This window comes from Fistularia commersonii, chromosome 21 (assembly GCF_037954325.1).
Source record: "Fistularia commersonii isolate RoL2024-O1a breed Wild chromosome 21, RoL_Fcom_v1.0, whole genome shotgun sequence".
NCBI classification, from domain to species: domain Eukaryota; kingdom Metazoa; phylum Chordata; class Actinopteri; order Syngnathiformes; family Fistulariidae; genus Fistularia; species Fistularia commersonii.
In genome coordinates, this window is record NC_141304.1 from 10068218 (window position 1) to 10086983 (window position 18766).

The following is an 18766-nucleotide window of genomic DNA, read 5'->3' on the forward strand; positions in this document are numbered from 1 at the left end:
CCTAATTCCTGTTTTTATCAGGACCACTCCCTGTTTACCTTTTCATATTCCTTTATTTGCATGAAGGAAAAAAGTAAAACAAAAAGACATTTAATGAAATTCCTGGGTTCTACTTGATAAAAAAAAATTATTTAAGGGAAAAAAAAAAAGTTTAATACGTCAAAAAAAAACTTTCGAAGTGATATATATTTTTATGAAATAGATGTAAAAGTGAGAGGAATATAACAAGAAACAAAAAATCTAACACTTGGCAGATTAAGATTAAGAATGTGTACATGAAATGGAGGGGCGTCACGTTCCAGTTCACCTTTCACACAGCAGTGTAATATCCTTCCAATGCATGAAACAAATGTTAAGCATTCTAACTGCAGTGATTTATGACCATGGCTGTATCTTTGCTCGGACCAATGTGATAATAATAATCTAATTACATAAAGCAAAACCAACAACAAAAGACTTTCTGAAAAGGGATTCAATGGGGTTTCAGCCCAGTTATATTCTCTCCGGTTGTCCACACTCCAGCATTATCTTAAAACAATATCTCTAGCAAGCTATTTGCATTATTCGCTAGATTAGCTGTGTTGGCCTCTTTCTTTTGTCTACTTTCAGGCTGCGTGTGTGTGTGTGCGCGCGCGCTTGTGAACATGCAGGCTTGCGTGTGTGTGGGTGTGTGTGTGTGTGTTTGTAAAATCCCAAAAGATCCACGTCATTACCTTACCTAAACACATGGGAAAAAGGGAAGTTGATCAATAATTAATGTTTGAACGTGATATATTTAAAACAACAAATCATACAAAAAAAAACATGATTTGAAAAATAAAAAAGCCCAAGTATGGATTCACATCAACACAGCAGAAAGCATCAGACGGCTGTGTTGCAGAGAAAGTGTAACATGGTGATGCCTAATTGGGACTGCTGGACCGGCTGCTGATTGGTCCCGAGGCGCCGTCTCTGTGACCACACAGCTCATGTCAGTCAATCACAGTGTGTGTGACAGTGTGTCTGCATATCCGTGTGGGAGAATTGCCTTGAGCAACTTTATGAAGACACATTCATGCTATCAGCAGCTTTGTTACATATGAAACCTTCAACTTCACCACATTCTACAGTCTGCATGTCAGAAATGCACAGTATTTGTTCTATATAGTAAGTAGGCCATTTTGGTTCACTTCATTATTTTAATGAAAGTTTTAAAAATAAAGAGAAGCAAAATGTAATTTGAAATGATCATGGATGTGTTTTGAGAAATAATTGTTAATAGATTTTTAGTAGATTTAGATTATGTTTTAGGCTGTGTGTGTGTGTGTGTGTGTGTGTGTGTGTGTGTGTGTGTGTGTGTGTGTGTGTGTGTGTGTGTGTGTGTGTGAGAATAAGATATAGCTTTGAACATTGAGAATGAGGAAAAATTATATTTTTTTTCTTAAAGACAATTGTAATGGTGTCTTTTTTTTGAGTTTTTGTTCCAAAACAAATGAGCTCTGTCGAAGTTGCAGCCAAAAGATTCTTGCTGGGAAAAATTGGTTAGTTAGTTTTGGTCAGTCAGCATGAAGTGGAGTTTGTGGAATCAGGTGTAGAGTTGCAAAGGCAGCGGTTCTGGATACCACTATAACATGGGGATGTAACTGGCAACGAGCAATAAAGTGGTCTGAACGCGCGTCTTTGTGTCTTGTCTGCTTTTGCCAGTGATGACTCCGATCTCTCAGGATAAGAGAGTGTCGATGGGTTTGAACGGAGACCTTTACTTCTCCAATGTTTTGGCCGGGGACTCCCAGAATGACTACAGCTGCAACGCTCGCTTTCTCTTCACGCACACTATCCAGCAGAAGAACCCGTTTACTCTCAAAGTCACAGCAAGTAAGTAGAAAATACGCACACGACACACACACACACTCTATGGTCTGTTTCTATCATAATTTTATCCATATGTCCTTTACCCACTCAGACATAGTCAGGATATGCCAGAGAAGTGACCTCATTCACAGATGTTTGATGCTGCTTATATGATTTGACTTAAATCCTTCCTTTCAGCTATCATCACCATCCATCAGTGCATGCAACATCCTGTGTATCTGTGAGCAGACTCATGTTCCAGTGTTTGTGTATGTGTGTTTTCAGATGAGCCCCATAATGACACATCTTACAATGCCAGTGACCCATACGGTGGTGAGTCACGTAAAGTCTGGACAGCTCCGCTTCTGTCGACTGTAACACGGCTAGCACACTAACTTGGTTGCCCTTCCACTGAGCTCCGATTGACCCTTGACAGAAACCTAACCCTCTAACTGGTCTAAAGTGTGTTGACCTCATGTATAAAAATGTTTTTTGTCCGGAACATGACAACTTTAAGATGATAGACTATAGGAAACCTTGACGGAGGGGGATATTAAACTAAACGACCAAACTCCAATAATACCATCTTTTTCCTTCATTTCTGCCCCTTTTATACAAACTGGGGTAAAGGACCGTTTGTATGCAGCGGTATTTATTTCACCATCTAGTCAAGTTAGTGACCAATGTACCTGTATCAGGCTTGACTGGTGATAGCTCCTGTATTTGGCACAAAACCCAAATGTGATGACTCGGCAGGTGCTGTATGTGGGTTTTTATACTTTGGCTCAGTGCTGAGCTTTGCCATCTAGCCATCGCCCATTTAAAACCCCCCAAATTTTTTCATTTTTTTCATGAACAGTTTAACAAGATTTATGGCCGCAGTTAATTTTAAAGAAGGCAACTTTACTTGATGTTCAAAATTTCTCAGGATATGTGACCTCCTGATAATTTGAAGTATGACTTAGCATTCAACCAGTATAACAAATTAAATCAGAATTGTCCGGTGGGCATTATCTCCTAACTATATCTTCTCTTTGTATCTTCCCTTAGTTATTAGGCTGCAGATGGTAATTGGCTGTAATATCCTCATGCAATGCTAATTAACTATTTAATAAACATAGAATGTATCAGACTGCGTGTAAATGACACTTACTGGGTTTGACATCTATCAAAAGAGTAACCAACGCAACCATCTGTGGCACAAATATAAATTCACTTTATCATGTGATCATGCATAATCAATAATTAACCCAGAGTCCACCTTCATGCAAGTGAATTCAATCAATATTCATTGGTCTCACAGCTATTGAGGAAACTCATAGCTGGGGGGCAGCAAAGTGGCAGCATATGTGCCAGTGGCATCAGCTGAGAGTTGTCCAATCCCCTGGGGGTCAGCAGGGGAAACGTCCCTCAGAGGGAAGACGCTCCATGGGACAGTGCAGGCTGGAGGCTCTGAGGCCCCCCGAGGGACGAAAGACATGGACAAGCCTCCAGGAGAGTTCGCGGGGGATTAGGTCACATGATGAACGTTCAGTCTGGATTCGTGCCTGGGCCTCAGCATTCAATTACATGTGGAAACCAGCAAGGCTTTTACTTTGAATCACATTGACAATGCCGCGTGACAGTACGCATGCTAATCTCCCGGCACACGCGAAAAATAATTGGGTGGAAAGGCATTCTATGACGGAAGAGCATCCTGGGAAGCCTGCGTTTTTCCACGAGTCGTCATTTACTGACTTTATCAATCGTGAACATGAGCGTTTTCCCTTTAAGCTTTCTTCCCCTCACCCCCCCTTCCCACCCCGGCAAGCTTAATAGTCACTGGAAAAGCGAACTGCTAACATGCTTTAATCCTCATATTTGCATCATGAAAGCTTATTGATGTAATCAACACACCTCCCATCAGACTGGATTTGTTTTTGGATTTTAGCAGACTGGAAAAGTGCAGTGTGAGAGTCATTTGTACTTATTTGCTTTAACTTATGCTGCGAGTTAGGAATTTTGTATCCCTTTTATAATCTCTGAAGCTCAATAGGGTCACAATCTCTGGTCTCTGTTTTTTAAAGACAACAAAACCAAGATGGCAATTTGTTGTTTTTGCACATCCCGCCATTCCTGAAGGAAATTAAGATTTATTAAGACCTTATGATTCATTGTTTCAGGCCAACAGAAGCTCGGCTGATCAGTAATATATGATTTACTGAGGACTCAGTGCGAGTCTATTTATAGATTTCGTATCGATCACTTCCTCCTCTGGCTTTATGTGCCAGAAGCCAGTGTCCGGGAACACAAAGGTTCTCATCTGAAGGCTTTGGCGAGGCAGACGCTTGCATGATGCAACTTCTGCTTAATTCTCCAGCCAAGCCCTCGCAGGAAGGTTTGAGGTCTGAATGTTTCAACAACAGAACTTCAAATACACTTTATCTTGATGTTGTTCAAATCTCATCATGGGAAAAATTGGCAGGTTTTTATCTGCTGCTCTATTTAATCTTTTAATGGTAATCTCTGTTCCATGGAAAACATAAAGTGGGATCAATAGCCCTGTGGTCATTTTGAATCTCTTAATGTCTTCCTATGAGAGAAGCCAGAGGGGGTTTGACCCCATACTGGTTGCTTTGTCCTCAACAAGAGATGCAATGCGAGCCAATGCCTGGCGGAGATGGAACACGTCCATAAGGAAGCAATCAGAATGATAGTGTTTTATTTATGTGGCTTTTCCAAGAGAGAGCATTTAACAAACGTAGTACTCTTGGTTTAAGGCCGTGTTTGTGCTAAACACTCCCTCTCCCCTCATATCCAGGCCGTAAAGTGGCTGAAACCTCTCCGAGCTTACTTTCACCGCCCGGGACGGAGAGCTCCAAAATGGTGCTGCGAGACGAGCAACTTCTATTGGAGTGTATCCCTGCCGGACTGTGAGATAACACACATGCACACATCGACGCACACACAAGTTTAGTACAATATTTTGCATTAACATAGTGATAATCATATAAACAAACAAAACCCACTCCACTCCTTATAGCTTTGACTCAAGTAAACACAATAAATATCGTCTTTAACCGAATACACTGTTTTACTCGAATATACAAATGATTTCATATAGTAGCTTTAATGACTGACTGAATAGCAGTGGGTTAAGCATAGTTGAGGGCCAATACATTCCTAATTTTGAGTATGTGTCTCAATAAAAATCACACATATGTAAAATCACAAATATAAATGAAGATGGGGGGGGGGGGGGTAACGTGAATGCATTTTTGAAAATTCATCTTGATTATTTCCAGTCACCATTTCCTGTCTCTGTGGCATTCCCCATAGACCCACACCGACCGTCAAGTGGTTTAAGAAAGGCGGAGATCTGCCAGCACACAAAGTGACGTTCCAGAACTTCAACAAGACCATGAAGATTATCAACGTGTCTGAGGAGGATGCCGGGGAATATGTCTGCATGGCCAACAACAAACTCGGCAGCATGCGCCACTCCATCTTTGTACGGGTCAAAGGTGAGGAGGATAGGGGATTTATAGCCCACACTTAGATGAGTTAGTTGCAGTGAGCGAGACCATCATGCCTCCCATATTCCACAGCGGCTCCTTATTGGCTGGACAAACCAACAAACTTGGTGCTAGCTCCAGATGACAACGGGCGCCTGGTGTGCCGTGCCAATGGAAACCCTAAACCCAGCATCCAGTGGCTGATCAATGGCCAGCCGATAGACAGTGAGTACAAACGTGTCCTGTCCACCTTCCTTTCTTTCTGTGTTACTGGTTGCTTCACAAAAATGCAAATAACAACATGCAAGTCTTTGTGTCTTATTTTCTCAACGTGTCTGAACCGAAGAAAGGACAGTCATTTGAACAATATATTCAAATACTGTTTTCCTTGGTTAAAAAACATTGCCAATTAATTAGATACCAAACCAAAAGATAGATCTATCATTTCTCCCTTTCCAAACAAATAAACTGTGATCATTTGGTGATTTTAAGTTGACGTCAAGCCTCGGGAAACAGAGCAATTATACACAAACAAATAATACAGTTGCTGCGCACCTTCTCAGTAAAGTGACACAATGTTGGATACTTAACAGGGGCGCTTGGTCGAATTGTGTTTGAACACAGCTCTCACGAGATATAGGTCAGCATTTAAGAGACTTAATTTTATTAGGCATTTTTTTATTTTATTACGCATGATATCAAAAACGCTTAAAACCCAATGACAATTCCTCACCTCCATGTCTGTTTTACACTGCCCCCAGGCTCGCTGCCCAACCCCAGTCGCCAGATGATGGGTGACACAATTATCTTCCGTGCAGTGCAGATGGGAAGCACTGCCGTCTACCAGTGCAATGCCTCCAACGAGCATGGTTATCTGCTAGCCAATGCCTTTGTCAGCATCATTGGTAAGAGCCAGCGAAAGAGGAGCGTTAATGTTACTATTGCACTATTGAAAAGAATCCATCAACCTCATGCAACCCTGAGTCCTCAAACACAATCTTTGAGTTTTCGACACCCACGCTGTACCCCTCCCTTACATAAATGTGACTTGTCCTCATGTAGGCATTTGTCACAGTGGGAGTTGGAAGCCAAAGTTAGAGACAGATGTCACTATAGTAACAATTTGGCATCATTCTGCAGCAGAACATGAAAGCAAAATGCACAACATGCAAAATCCCAGTTGTTCTAATGTTTTATCAACATCAGGATTGTAACTTCAAATGGGAAATAATTAGACGATAAGGCATATGAGAAGACTTTGGGACTTCAAACATTTTTTTTGTCTTTTCCACAATGGCATTGTTGGCACATTGCCTCAGGCCATTGGTTGCAAAAGGAACAACATCTCCATCTGTCATCTTTAGGCTCTCAGGTTAACAGTTAAATACTTTGTTACAAACTGGTAGTGTTCATGTAATACATCTAAATCTCTTTCCGACCTTGTGATCTGAAATACCTATCGCATGCTAAAAATGCACAACAAGATAATGCTTGATCCCGCAGGGGATCAGAGGACACACTCCTCTTGCAACAGGATTCTGGACTCATCCACTCCCTTTCCCTTTCTCCCCGCAGACATGGCTCCAAAGATGCTCGGTCCCAAAAACCAGTTAATTAAGGTCATTGAGAGCAAACGGACCTTTCTCGATTGCCCTTTCTTTGGTTCCCCTTTCCCTCAGTTACGCTGGTAATGTTTTACGATCCTCTCCTTAAAAAACCCACTCTGATGTTTACCTCACTGCATGTAGAGCTTTTTTTTGTAATTCATTCCTTATTTTATGTGCTAAGGTTTAAGAATGGAATGGGCAGCGGCTTGGATGGTGGTCAGTACCGTGTTTATATCAACGGCACCTTGGAGATCAAACGTGCCAGAGTGGAGGACGAGGGCACCTACACCTGTGTGGCCCAGAACATCTTCGGCACAGCGAACAACCAGGTCCGCCTGGAGGTCAAAGGTCAGACTTCACACCACTGAACTGCAGCACTCATAACTAAATCTGTGGGCAGGTTTTGGGACCTATCCATGCACATCTAAACTGCATCTAAACACATCCGTAGTGAGAGTGGGAAGCCAGTGGAGGAAAATCTGATGAGATTGGTGGAGGTGTGATTTGCTAACAGCTGAAAGGAAAAAAAGATGATCGAGGCACCAGCACATTTATAGGTGTCAGATAGGCTGACAACAAGTGGCTGGATGATTCACATGAAAACAGTTAGTTTTGCACCTGTATTTTTATATTCAAAAACGTGACATTTGATGTGTTGTGCATGAAATATACTTTGGGAGCATCCTTTTATAGGACAACAAATTTCACATTTTCGATCATGTTGTCAGCCATTGAAGATTTTACATCACAAAACTAGATAACTTGCAAACCAGTTTAGTTGATGTTGCAGAGCAGAATTAAAGAGCAGTGTAGCTCAAAGGCTTTAGCCAGAATGTTTTTCTGAAAGCATCCATTGTCAGGTGTTCGATTCATTTAGCACCAGGCCACAGTCTCTGCTAACCAGAAACCACTTTCTCTGACCAGGTGACCACTGTGGATCCTTGGCTGGTTTCATTCTGTGCCAAAATTCATAGAAATGTTTTCTTCATTCTTTTGTCCCAAAGGCTTCTACGTTTGCATCCCAGTAATGGCGTAAGCCAACAAATTCAAACTCAAGAACTCTTTTCCAGGAAGCTAATGATCCAGAGCCTCCAGCGGGTGTTGCTATTTGGAGTTTGCCCCCCCCCCCCCCTCCCCCTTCCTGCCTTCCTACTCATCCACCACAGTTACATTGTTCTTATAACTTTCACAGCATTTCAAATTTATTGCAATAGTTCCTATTCAAATGCGGCTATAATGTGTTCTGGTTAGTTTGCCAGTGTGGCAGGAAATTTTCTTTTCCAGTGTTCCGACAAAAAGTACAGTATGGGCAGATGAGCCTTAATCCTGATGCTTGAAGTTATCTGCCCAGTGACCGATTTTGTTTACTTGCTTCGACAATGATGCATGATACGAGCTTTTGAGTATAGTATATAGAACAAAGTAGAATATACGTCATTACACCAGTTTGATCCACCTTCAGTGTTTGAGGCCGTTGTGACTTTGAAAATGCATGCTTGTGAAGCTAAGCTGTCCTGATAATGTGCTTTTCAACCCATCGGATGCTGAATATCCTTCTGCTGCACAGTGATGTGCACACTCACACATTTTAGGTGACTGCATTTGTACCTATGTGCTTCCACTTCACTCCACATCAGAGCCCATTCGTATAGTCCGGGCACCTGAGAGCCAGTCGGTCAACAGAGGCTCCACAGTTCGCCTCAGCTGTAAGGTCGAGTCCGATCCCAGTCTGCCGATCACTGTGGAGTGGACCAAGGATGACAAGCCTTTTCATCTGGGATGGAGGTAATGGTGCTTGAAGTGGAATTCAAAATCCAAAATGTAATGAGGGCAAATAGTTGTATGGTTTTGTTTAACTGATTGTGGAGCAATCAATTATACTTGCTATTTCACTCATGTAAAATGGGTGAAAGTTATGTCAAATTATTCGGCGCTGTTTGGTGGCGGATGGAGTGGAAATAAAACCCAAAATGATTAAATGATGCAATAAAGCAATCACGAGGGTGAAATGACAAGTTGTCCTCATGAGGACACCCGTTTCAAAATGCCAATCGCGTTTAAAGACAATATTTTATTTCAATGAATTTGTATTCCTCTGATCCCATATGGCTCAGGATGCTAAAAATACCCTCACATTTTGTCACAGATGAATGGGGTAGCAGACGCAAATATTCTCGATAATGCCAGTGATTAAAGGCTGTCCAATAAGTCATGTAATGCAGCTTTGGGAGCTAAAGTTATACTGGAAATATAATAGTAGATTTCATGGTTATTGATCTGTGTCACTTCAGAGCCGTTCATGTTATTTTGTTTTCCAGGTTGAAGAAGGAGGAAAACAACATCACAATCCTCAATGCCAATGAGGGCGATGCAGGAAGTTACACCTGCACTGCTACAAATGAGATCGATCAACAGTCCTCTTCTGCCCGTGTTACTGTGCTAGGTACACTCAGATACATCACCTAAGACCCAACAATGGACAAAGAGAAGCTCCAAACAATCGTAATGAGTAGCAATTCCATGTATATTTGATGCTAAATGGTATAAGGAATATTACTATTTGCGATATAAAATGAATGAAACATAACTGACCTCCGAAGGCAAAAGTAAACATAACATCTTCTCCAAAACATATGGATGGTGTGACAGAGGCATATTCAGCCTGTGTTTGTGTGTGTGCAAATATATATATACATACATACATATATATATATATATATATATGTATATATGTATGTATGTGTGTGTTAGTGTATGATTTCAATTTCTAAAACAATAATAATTATAGGAAATCCATTGTGTAAAATGAGTACAATTAACATGAAATAAACAATTTTTGAATAATTGTTTTTTTGAAAACAATGATATCCCTTTACAGTTATATATACAATTCTCCTGTTGTCAGTGTAAGCACTGTCAACCTCTATTAGATAACCTACAAATACAGATTATTCTTGAAGCTACAGTGTCTTCTGTTTGTTTTGCTTGTATGTGTTTTGTTTTTTTTCCACTTTGAATGATTCAGATCTGATTGTTTCTGCACTCTCTGAATGCTCATCTATTGTAGCATTAATTCCCACCCACACCATTGTCTATGTGCAGCAGCGTGAATGCATTGTCATTAATCTACAGTTTGAGTCTCTCATGGAATTTGACATGTGACACTTTTGCAATGATGGTTGGATATTACTTAAATACATGAACTCTTATCTATGTAGTTGAGTTCTATGTATCTCAATATGATACTCTTAGTTGTCAGCAGGATACTAGTATTTTATTTACGTGCTGTCCTCCTGCACAGGGACCTCGTGCACCTACCAGTGGCAGCAAAAGGAACTGTGGGGACTCTGAGCAAAGATCATTCACATACCTCACTTCAATGTGCTATTTTAAACATTTAACAATATTTATTACATGGCAGGCTTGCAAATCGGAAACCAAATTATAACTCATAAGGACCCAATATGCTAATAATTCAGGTTCAATTCCGACTATGGGACCTTTCTGTGTGGAGTTTGCATGTTCTCCCCGGGTCTGGATGGGCTTCCTCCAGGTTCTCCAGTTTTTTCCCATAGTCCAAAAACATGCAGCAGGTTAAATGGGAAAATTGAATTCTGAATGAGTGAGTGAATGTTGGCTGTCTTTGTATGTGGCCCTGCGATTGACTGGCAACCAGTCCAGGGTGTACCCCACTACTCACCTGATGACAGCCGGCATAGAGACCCACGACCCTGAGGGCAGGATAAGTGGTAGAAGATGGATGGATGGATATTATTAAATTTTATACATGTATTTAATTTTTCAGACACTTTGGAATGTATACAAAATTAGCACCCTCTGTTCGAGGATCATGGGACCATTTAACCTCTCGCTGCTTTAAAGCTAAAAAAAAAAACGGTTTCCCCCTTTTGGAGAGGTTTTTGTAAGTTATCAAGAAATATCTTAATTTACAATTCCAAATATTTAGGAGTCTCGTATGTGAAAAAGAGACGGGATTGCGTCCAGCCCTCAGAACTCAAGCTTCATGCATTTTTTTTTCCCACCATCAACGCAAAAGTCTCAAACAGAAATGGAAAACCCATTTTCACGTTTAATAAAAATCTGTAATGTGCACTTAATCCAATGTGTAATTAATCTCTGTGATCCCTCGCTCACCTAATTTTTAAACTCTAACCGATACAACCCTTTTCCTTGGACCCTCCATCCCCACACCCCCTCCCCACAGAGGAAGCCTCCCTCCACCCCTCAGTCTCTAGTGCCTTGCCTCCAGGTAACACATGGCTACAGTGAACTATTCTTCCTTGACTTTTCTTCCGGTTATTTTTTTCTCCCCTCTCAGCTGCCTCTGTTTTTGCATATAATTTTTGATCTTCCTGCTCCTGCGTCCTATATTGTTCTTATTTGAAGATTGTCTTGAAAGCAACATTATGCAACAATTTTGATTTGGTTACGACACTGATAATGTATATGGACATGTACTAAGGGCAATATGGCTTTTTTTCAATCTCCCTTTTGATAATGCCTGTCAGATTTTGCACTTTATACTGTGCAAGTAGGTCATGGTTCTCATTTCTCAGCCCAGGAATGGTGTACATGTGTAAGAGAGCGCAAAAGAAGGGTGTTTGAGGGCAAAACCTTTAAATTGACAGTATCTCCCTTACCTTGGAGTAATGGCAATACAATGCCAGTACTTTAGCGTCTGCAAGCTGCACAGTCGTCCGGAATGAAGGTCATGTTAGAATCAGCACGATGGAGCACAGCAGGATAAGATATCTTCTGCATCACCCGTGTTCTCTGAAATGTCCTCAATGTGTGATGTAAACAGAATCACATTTTCCACTTGTTTTTGTACTGCTCAATAATGCAACTGGATTCACCATAAATACCATGTCAAGATATTGGCTGAGCTCTTGTCAATGACAAAGAATGCAGATAACTGAGACCCAGCTGAGATATCGAATGTATAATTAAAAGATGATGCACAAAAAGCTGGTTGCATGATGTTGCTTTGATACAGATTGGATGTTCATTTGAGTTTTCTTTAATATTGAGTTTTGTTTATTTATCGTTGATTGTCCTGTTTTTTACCGTCACTCTTTCTGCTGTGTTGATGTAACTATTTAACTTAGGATTTCCATCTACCCGAGGGCTTACCGTTGGTTAATAGCTGCAACAATAAGAATCAAGAGTGATATCTTAGAAAACCATTATGGTTTTTATGCATGCCCGTCTGCATATCTGCGTTGGTTTCCGTTCCTCAGCCGTGTCTGGATGCCACTTATTTCCCATTCATCCACAGACCGTCCCGACCCCCCTGTGGATCTGGATGTTTCGGACCCTGCAGCCCGCAGTGTTCGCCTCACGTGGATCCCAGGAAACGACCACCGGAGCCCCATTAAACGTATGCTTACTTACCACTATCATTAGGGGCAGAAAAAGGATTTTGCATTTTTTTATTTGAATAATTGATCATGAATCTATATTAATAGAGTGATGTCACAATGTTTTGGGAGATTATGATTTTGTTTAGTCCAGTGGTATCAAATATTGTGTGATTTAACTTTAATTGTGTAAGAGATCTGTGGCTTGGGGCAATTGGGTCTCCAAAAAGAACAGATATCCTCAGTGAGGATATCTGTCCTTCGTCTGTTCTTCCGTGAGGATATCTGTCCTACATCTTGGTGGCGTCCTTTTTTTCTGCAGACTTCTTGGTCCAATTCGAGGAGGATCGCTGGGAGCCGGGCAGATGGCAGGAACTGACCACCTTCCCTGGGGATCTAAACTCTGTCATCCTGCAGCTCGCTCCGTTCGTCAACTATCAGTTCAGAGTCATTGCTGTCAACGAGGTGGGTGAGAGCAAACCCAGCTTCCCCTCACCACGATACCAGACCAGCGGAGCAGGTAAAGGCAAAACAGGCTGATATATCTTGATTTGAACGTAAATACGATGTCTTTTTTATTTGTTTGTTTCTTTTGCTTGGAAAAATTCCTTAGCTTTAACCGTTTGATCTGTTGATCATTCATTGTTGTGTTTTCATTTGATTTTAAGCCCCTGATGTGATCCCGCGGGGTCTACGAGGCTGGGGTACCAGCAAAGACAACATGGAGATCACCTGGGAGGTAAGACGAAGTGTCACATCCATGTAACCTATAGAGGGCAACCATTAAAATTGACAGAATTTATTGCTTTCAGTAAAATCCAAAAAGTGGTGTACAAAGCAGTAATAAGGTATCAAGGTGATCAAATGGGCCTCATCTGATCAGTTTTCCATTTGCTTTTGCATCTGATCTGGAGAGAGACACAATCCCAGGTTGACTGGCCTTGCTTGTTGTGCTACCTTGGCAGCCCCTGCTTGACCTGGAGAGAAATGGCCCAAACCTACAGTACACAGTTTGGTGGAGACCGAAGGATTCCGGGGATGAGTGGAGTAACGTGACCACGGCAGGCCACAAACATGTTGTTAAAAACACCCCAACCTACATGCCCTATGAGCTTAAAATCCAGGCCAGGAATGACTTCGGATCAGGACCTGAGTCGAACGAGGTCATCGGATACTCTGGGGAGGACTGTGAGTGGATGCACAGCACAGCCTTTGTCTAATTTACATTATTTGATACTGACTACCTTAACACCTTATCAGTTGTCTGACACAAACAATTGTAAACCACTGCTGTCCCTCAGATCCCACTGAGGCCCCTACTGACCTGCGAGTATCGAAGGTGGACAAAAGCAAGGCCACCATTCACTGGAAGCCTGTGGACCCGGCCTCTGTTCAGGGCGAGTTCAAGGAGTACAGAGTGAGACTCGATTCTTCTCCACCCATGTCTGCTCTTCCCAGCAGCTCATGTTCTCTCGTTGCGAAGTGTGTCCGCATTCAGAGAACAGTCTTCTATAAGTGTGAAGCAGCTCCACAAAGTTTCACTGTTTTGTGGGGGGTGGTTTCATAAAAACCCACCCAGATGTGTACTTGGGTGTCTTTGGTTGTCACTGTCACCTTGCTCCATATTGATTAATCAACAAGATCGGGTGGATGCCATGAGCAGAGTAAGATGCATAACACTTTTGTTGCGATGGAGTGACTATAGAGATTCATCCTGTGACAAAGGAATGAAAGATTCCTGTTTATTTGACATTACGACACTATCAAACTGAATCACATAGCTCCTGACACTGGATCCTGTCCTTCACAAATTATTTCCTCTCCTCCAGCTGTATTACTGGCGAGTATCCAGTAAGGTCCCAGGTCTGGTGTTCACGAAGGTGAACGAGACCAAAGGTTTCTACACCACCGTAGCAGAACCGTCCGGCATCCTCAACGACCTTGTGCCTTTCTCAGTATACAAGATGGTCATGGTGGCGGCCAACAGTCGCTACGAGGGTCCACCCAGCAACACTGTGGAATTCACTACCAAGGAGGGAGGTAAGGGTGTGAAAACGGCACGTGTCAGATCTCTATGTCTTTCTCTGGAAGTGATGAAGGTTTTGGGAAGATTAGCTTGCTTTGATGCTTTAGTTTGTTTTCCCTAGGAATGAGTAGTTACAACTGAATTGTCCATGTCATGACTTTTAGCAAAACACTGAGCTCATCACATAAATGTGTAGAGAGAAAGCACACTGGCCAGGTTTCACGAGTTTAAACCTCAATGTTTGGTTACCTAGTTATATCAATTGCCAGCTTTTCATCGGAATTAATGGGGCAGCCACTAGCAGTAGTAGTATTTAATGAAATTATCCAATTATCTGGACCTTATCTGTTTGTTAAATTACAGTACCGGACACTCCCGGAATCTTCTCAATAGATCGGAGGGGCTCTGACACCCTCTATCTAGAGTGGGATAAACCTCTGGAGCCCAACGGGATTCTCATCGGATATGAGCTCAAGTACCGAATAGGTGAGGCCAATCTTGCTGGACTTGTTGAAACCGCTCACTAAGTTTGGCCAGTAACACCAGCTGCCATATAAATACCCAAATCTCTAAATCATAACTTCGAATGTGTCCAAATCAGCTTTTCATCCAGTGTGCTCTTTCCTACTCGTGCTCATTTGCATGTGTGTTGGTGTGCGTGTGTATGTGTGGTTGCGTGACCAGTCAATGGGTCCAGGCCAGGCCGAATCCAGGTGGAGACGTTCTATCCCAACACAACACAGTTCACCTTCCGCCTCCCAGATCGATCTACTCGCTACAGGTTCTACCTGGCAGCGCGCACCAGGGTCGGAGGAGGCGAGGCTGTTCTTCGGGAGTCGCCACACTTTGCCAACGAGGGTGAGTTTTAAAGAAAGATGGTTAATCTTAGTGCACAAGTGCTTTTAGAAGCTTTACTTAACATGGCTCAGACTGGTTTCACACTAAATTCTTTATAACATATTTGGCTTAAAAAATGAATAAATTAATAAAGACATATGTGATGTAACAGTTACAAATAGTTCTTGCTTTTTGGTTAGACTGGCTAATAAATTCATGATGCTCATGGTATCATTTGACTTAGAATATTGCTGTTTTTACAGTATAGTAACCAATACAAAAGTATCTGATATGAAGAAACCTGATTGAACAAAGTAAAATAATTGAATTCCTCATGACTTTTATACCTGAAGTTTTCCACCAGAAACACATTTGGATGTAATTACCCCCTTATTACAGTTGTGCAGCAGTCCAACTTGCAAACCCTCACAAAATCAATCTCACAGAATCCTCGTCGCCGTGTTCCTGCCTGCAATCTTTGTTGTGTGGTTTCGTTTGGGTGTCAGAGACGAGATACTTAAATGCACTTATGCTAAATACAAAATAGCTCCTGAAACCTGGCATGTGCTTGATATTCGTAAAAAGGTCCTATCTCGCCAGGCAGAATTAGTTTTTTTCTTTTTAATTGTCAGGTTCAATCTGCTCTCACACTTCATCAGTTCTAAAATTTCTTAGTTAACAGATCATAAGTGTGGAAATGTAACATCCAGTCTAACAGGTTATTGTTATCCTTACCATGCTAAGTTGGATTACACTACATTAGCTTAATCAAGGCAAGCCCAAGAGGTGGATGGGTAAACCCGATAGAAAGGAATATCAGTGATCGCTGCTGATCAACTTTTGGAGAGTGCCTTCAAGGAATAGCACAGACCACAGCTGAAGTGATAAATTAGCATTGTTCCCTTGCTTCAGTCTATTCAGGTTCTCACCTCTCACTTAGTGCGTCTTCAGCACGGCACCTGTTTTTTCCATTTCTTCTATCATGTCAACATGCGGAGGCATCCACAGAGTCCTCCTGAAATCCAACTTTCATCAAGGGAGCCGGAATCTTGCTTGTCTTTACTGTGAGCTGATCCTTTCTGACAGGTTCAGGATCCCATATTTTTTGAGACCAGACTTTGAATTTAAGTAGTAATGTACAGTAATATTGGATGGCTTTTTGGAAAGCAAACTTCCCATATTGGTCCGGTGCCATATGAGATGTGTTCTGATCTCTTGGACTGGGGATTGAGTCTTCCCACACACAGGGTGTCCATGAATGCACTGCAGCACATCTTGAGTAGAAACTGTTTTCGATGGCTGATGCTGTTGCTCTCACCTCGTCTCTTATGCCTCTTTCCTCTTTGCCTTTTTTTTTTACTTTTCTTTTGTTTTCTTGTCGTTGGCAGAAAACTTTACTGATGCTACAGGTCTAGGTAAATGGGGACTGAAGTGCACAGTGTGTCTGCCTGTTGCCACATCACTCCCCTCATCCCATCCCCTTCCCGCCCTCCACGTCTGACCATCATTTGTCATTGCTCACACTTTGCAGCAGTGCAGTCAACTTGTACTGCCCTCCTGTGCATCCAGTCAGCGAAGCTCAACCCCAGATGCAACAGAGGGAGCTGCTACATTAGGAAAAAAAGCCACCGGGATTACACCTAGCGTGATGGCTATCTTATTTCAATTGGGTCTCATCAATGGCAGTCTCTCAGTCGCGTTGACTAGCTTATATGAAAAGAACACAAAATATTAACCGGATTTATATTTGTGGCTGACAGCCACAAATATAAATCGGGTTAATAAATTTTTATTTTTTTATTGAGATGTTAATGAAAATGAAATTGGCAACAAAAGGTTGGAACCAAGCCTTTATCCTGAGAGCAAAATGACAAGTGTAAAAATTTTTTTTTTTTTCCCCCGCTTATTTAAGAAATACGTGTGCAGTAATTTAATTGATAAAATCAGTAGTTGTTTCCTCTCTGAAGCCTGAGCTCTGAGCTTGTCTTCATGGAATGAGATATTGCCTTTTGTCTAACCACCTTCATGGTCCTATTTGAAATCGAGGACCGTTATAGTTCTGGGGTTGCTGCAGAATTTCTGTTGACTAAAAAAAAATGAAATGACTAGACATGAGACAGCTGCTCTTGGCAAGGCTTGAGCTTTTACAGTGAACCTGCCAAACCTCGACACCCATTTCTACAGTGATTTAAGGACATAAGTGTTCAGTGTTGAGCTACACTGTGTCTGCAGTAGGACTGAGCTGCTGGTGTTTTCCCTCCCATCTCTCCTGTCCATCCTTTGCCTGAGTGCATCGCTTCTGTCCGGGAGTATTACGGCCGCTGAAATCATCAGCACTGGAAACCATCTTCTCTTTGATTCACGCGGTTTGCTGACAGAAAATGGTCCAATACGTGTCATCACAACCCACTGTTCTCTGGTTGTAAAGCATCACTCGCTCGCAATTTATTTATTTTTTATGTTTCCCCCACCTAGCATTACGATGATCGAAGGCATTTACACCCATCCCAATTTGGATTTAGTGCTGCCGGTTCAATGTGCTTGGAACGTGCGACGGCATTTTGATGAATGATTGGCGCTGTCCACAAACAGGCCAAGGTCGATTGTCTTGCTCACTCACTGATTGGCTTGAGTGTCTTGCTTCTGTCATCCCGCTATCTTTTCCCCGTCATCCATGTCCCCTGGTGTCTGTCCATCTGACATCGCAGGTAAGGTGGCTTGATGCATTTGGCTGAATTGGCTCCTGAATGTTTTCCATCCGCCCCCCTCCCTCCCTCCCTCCCCTGGCACAATGAGTTTGGGCCATGCTTGGAAAACAATGATACAAGCATGGCCTGCTGGGTTTTGGGCGGCTCTCATTTGAAGGCAACATTTGGGCTGGGGAAGCGTCACTAGTGGCACCTTGACTGGCTGGGAGTGACCTCAATTTCAAGGTACAGTAACTGATAAGCCGAGGTACGGCTCAGAAACCGGAAGGCCCCAGCAGTGGGAAACCATAGTTCCCCAAAATGAGACCGGCTATTTAATTGTAGCTCTTGAGATTAACTGTATGCACACACAAGGATACTTTAAAATGAACAAATGAGATGAAATAACTGAAGGAACATTGACATGTAGAATCAAGTACTTTTGTAAATTTGGAGGAAATCTTGGTTCCTATTTTACTTTCCAGATAATTTTCTTCTTTTTAAAATATCTTCATTTTTTTCAGCTTGGTTTGGATTTTATTTGTTTTGCATATTTTCAAATAAATTGTTCTTAAAAAAAAATTGAGATTATTGTACTTTCCTAAGTATTATTGTACTTTCCTATTTGTTTAATTCTAGATGAGTTCTTCAGCAGCTTATCAGATTGTGACCCATGTGTGGATTTAGATGGACAAACTCACATTGCTTTTTAGATTAGGAAAAAAAAGGTAAAATAATTGCATTCCCTGATAGGACTAAAGGCTTACTCTGATGAAATAATACACATATACCTCTGCCTTAGTCGTAAATAAATACTTCAGAAACAACCAAGCTGCATTCATACATGCAATACATACATGTCTCCACTGGGTGGCAGTAGCACGCTTTACTGTGCAGCAATAGG

General features: G+C 41.8%; 1 protein-coding gene across 7 annotated transcripts in view; it reads left to right on the forward strand.

Annotated features, from left to right (window-relative positions):
- Window positions 1-18766, forward strand: part of nfasca (neurofascin homolog (chicken) a) — a 118116-nt gene that overhangs the window by 80752 nt on the left and 18598 nt on the right. For 2 of the 7 annotated variants that reach the window (XM_086168527.1, XM_086168529.1), the window contains exons 8-27: window positions 1684-1854; window positions 2116-2163; window positions 4631-4742; window positions 5149-5333; window positions 5418-5549; window positions 6086-6229; window positions 6900-7011; window positions 7113-7279; window positions 8569-8716; window positions 9250-9374; window positions 11157-11201; window positions 12231-12332; window positions 12635-12832; window positions 12981-13051; window positions 13278-13500; window positions 13614-13729; window positions 14142-14352; window positions 14702-14824; window positions 15023-15196; window positions 16564-16590. In XM_086168527.1, the coding sequence (XP_086024653.1) occupies window positions 1684-1854; window positions 2116-2163; window positions 4631-4742; window positions 5149-5333; window positions 5418-5549; window positions 6086-6229; window positions 6900-7011; window positions 7113-7279; window positions 8569-8716; window positions 9250-9374; window positions 11157-11201; window positions 12231-12332; window positions 12635-12832; window positions 12981-13051; window positions 13278-13500; window positions 13614-13729; window positions 14142-14352; window positions 14702-14824; window positions 15023-15196; window positions 16564-16590 (2634 nt within the window). The remainder of the gene's footprint in view (window positions 1-1683; window positions 1855-2115; window positions 2164-4630; window positions 4743-5148; window positions 5334-5417; window positions 5550-6085; window positions 6230-6899; window positions 7012-7112; window positions 7280-8568; window positions 8717-9249; window positions 9375-11156; window positions 11202-12230; window positions 12333-12634; window positions 12833-12980; window positions 13052-13277; window positions 13501-13613; window positions 13730-14141; window positions 14353-14701; window positions 14825-15022; window positions 15197-16563; window positions 16591-18766) is intronic. The other 5 variants (XM_086168532.1, XM_086168531.1, XM_086168528.1 and 2 more) reach the window with 4 other exon arrangements.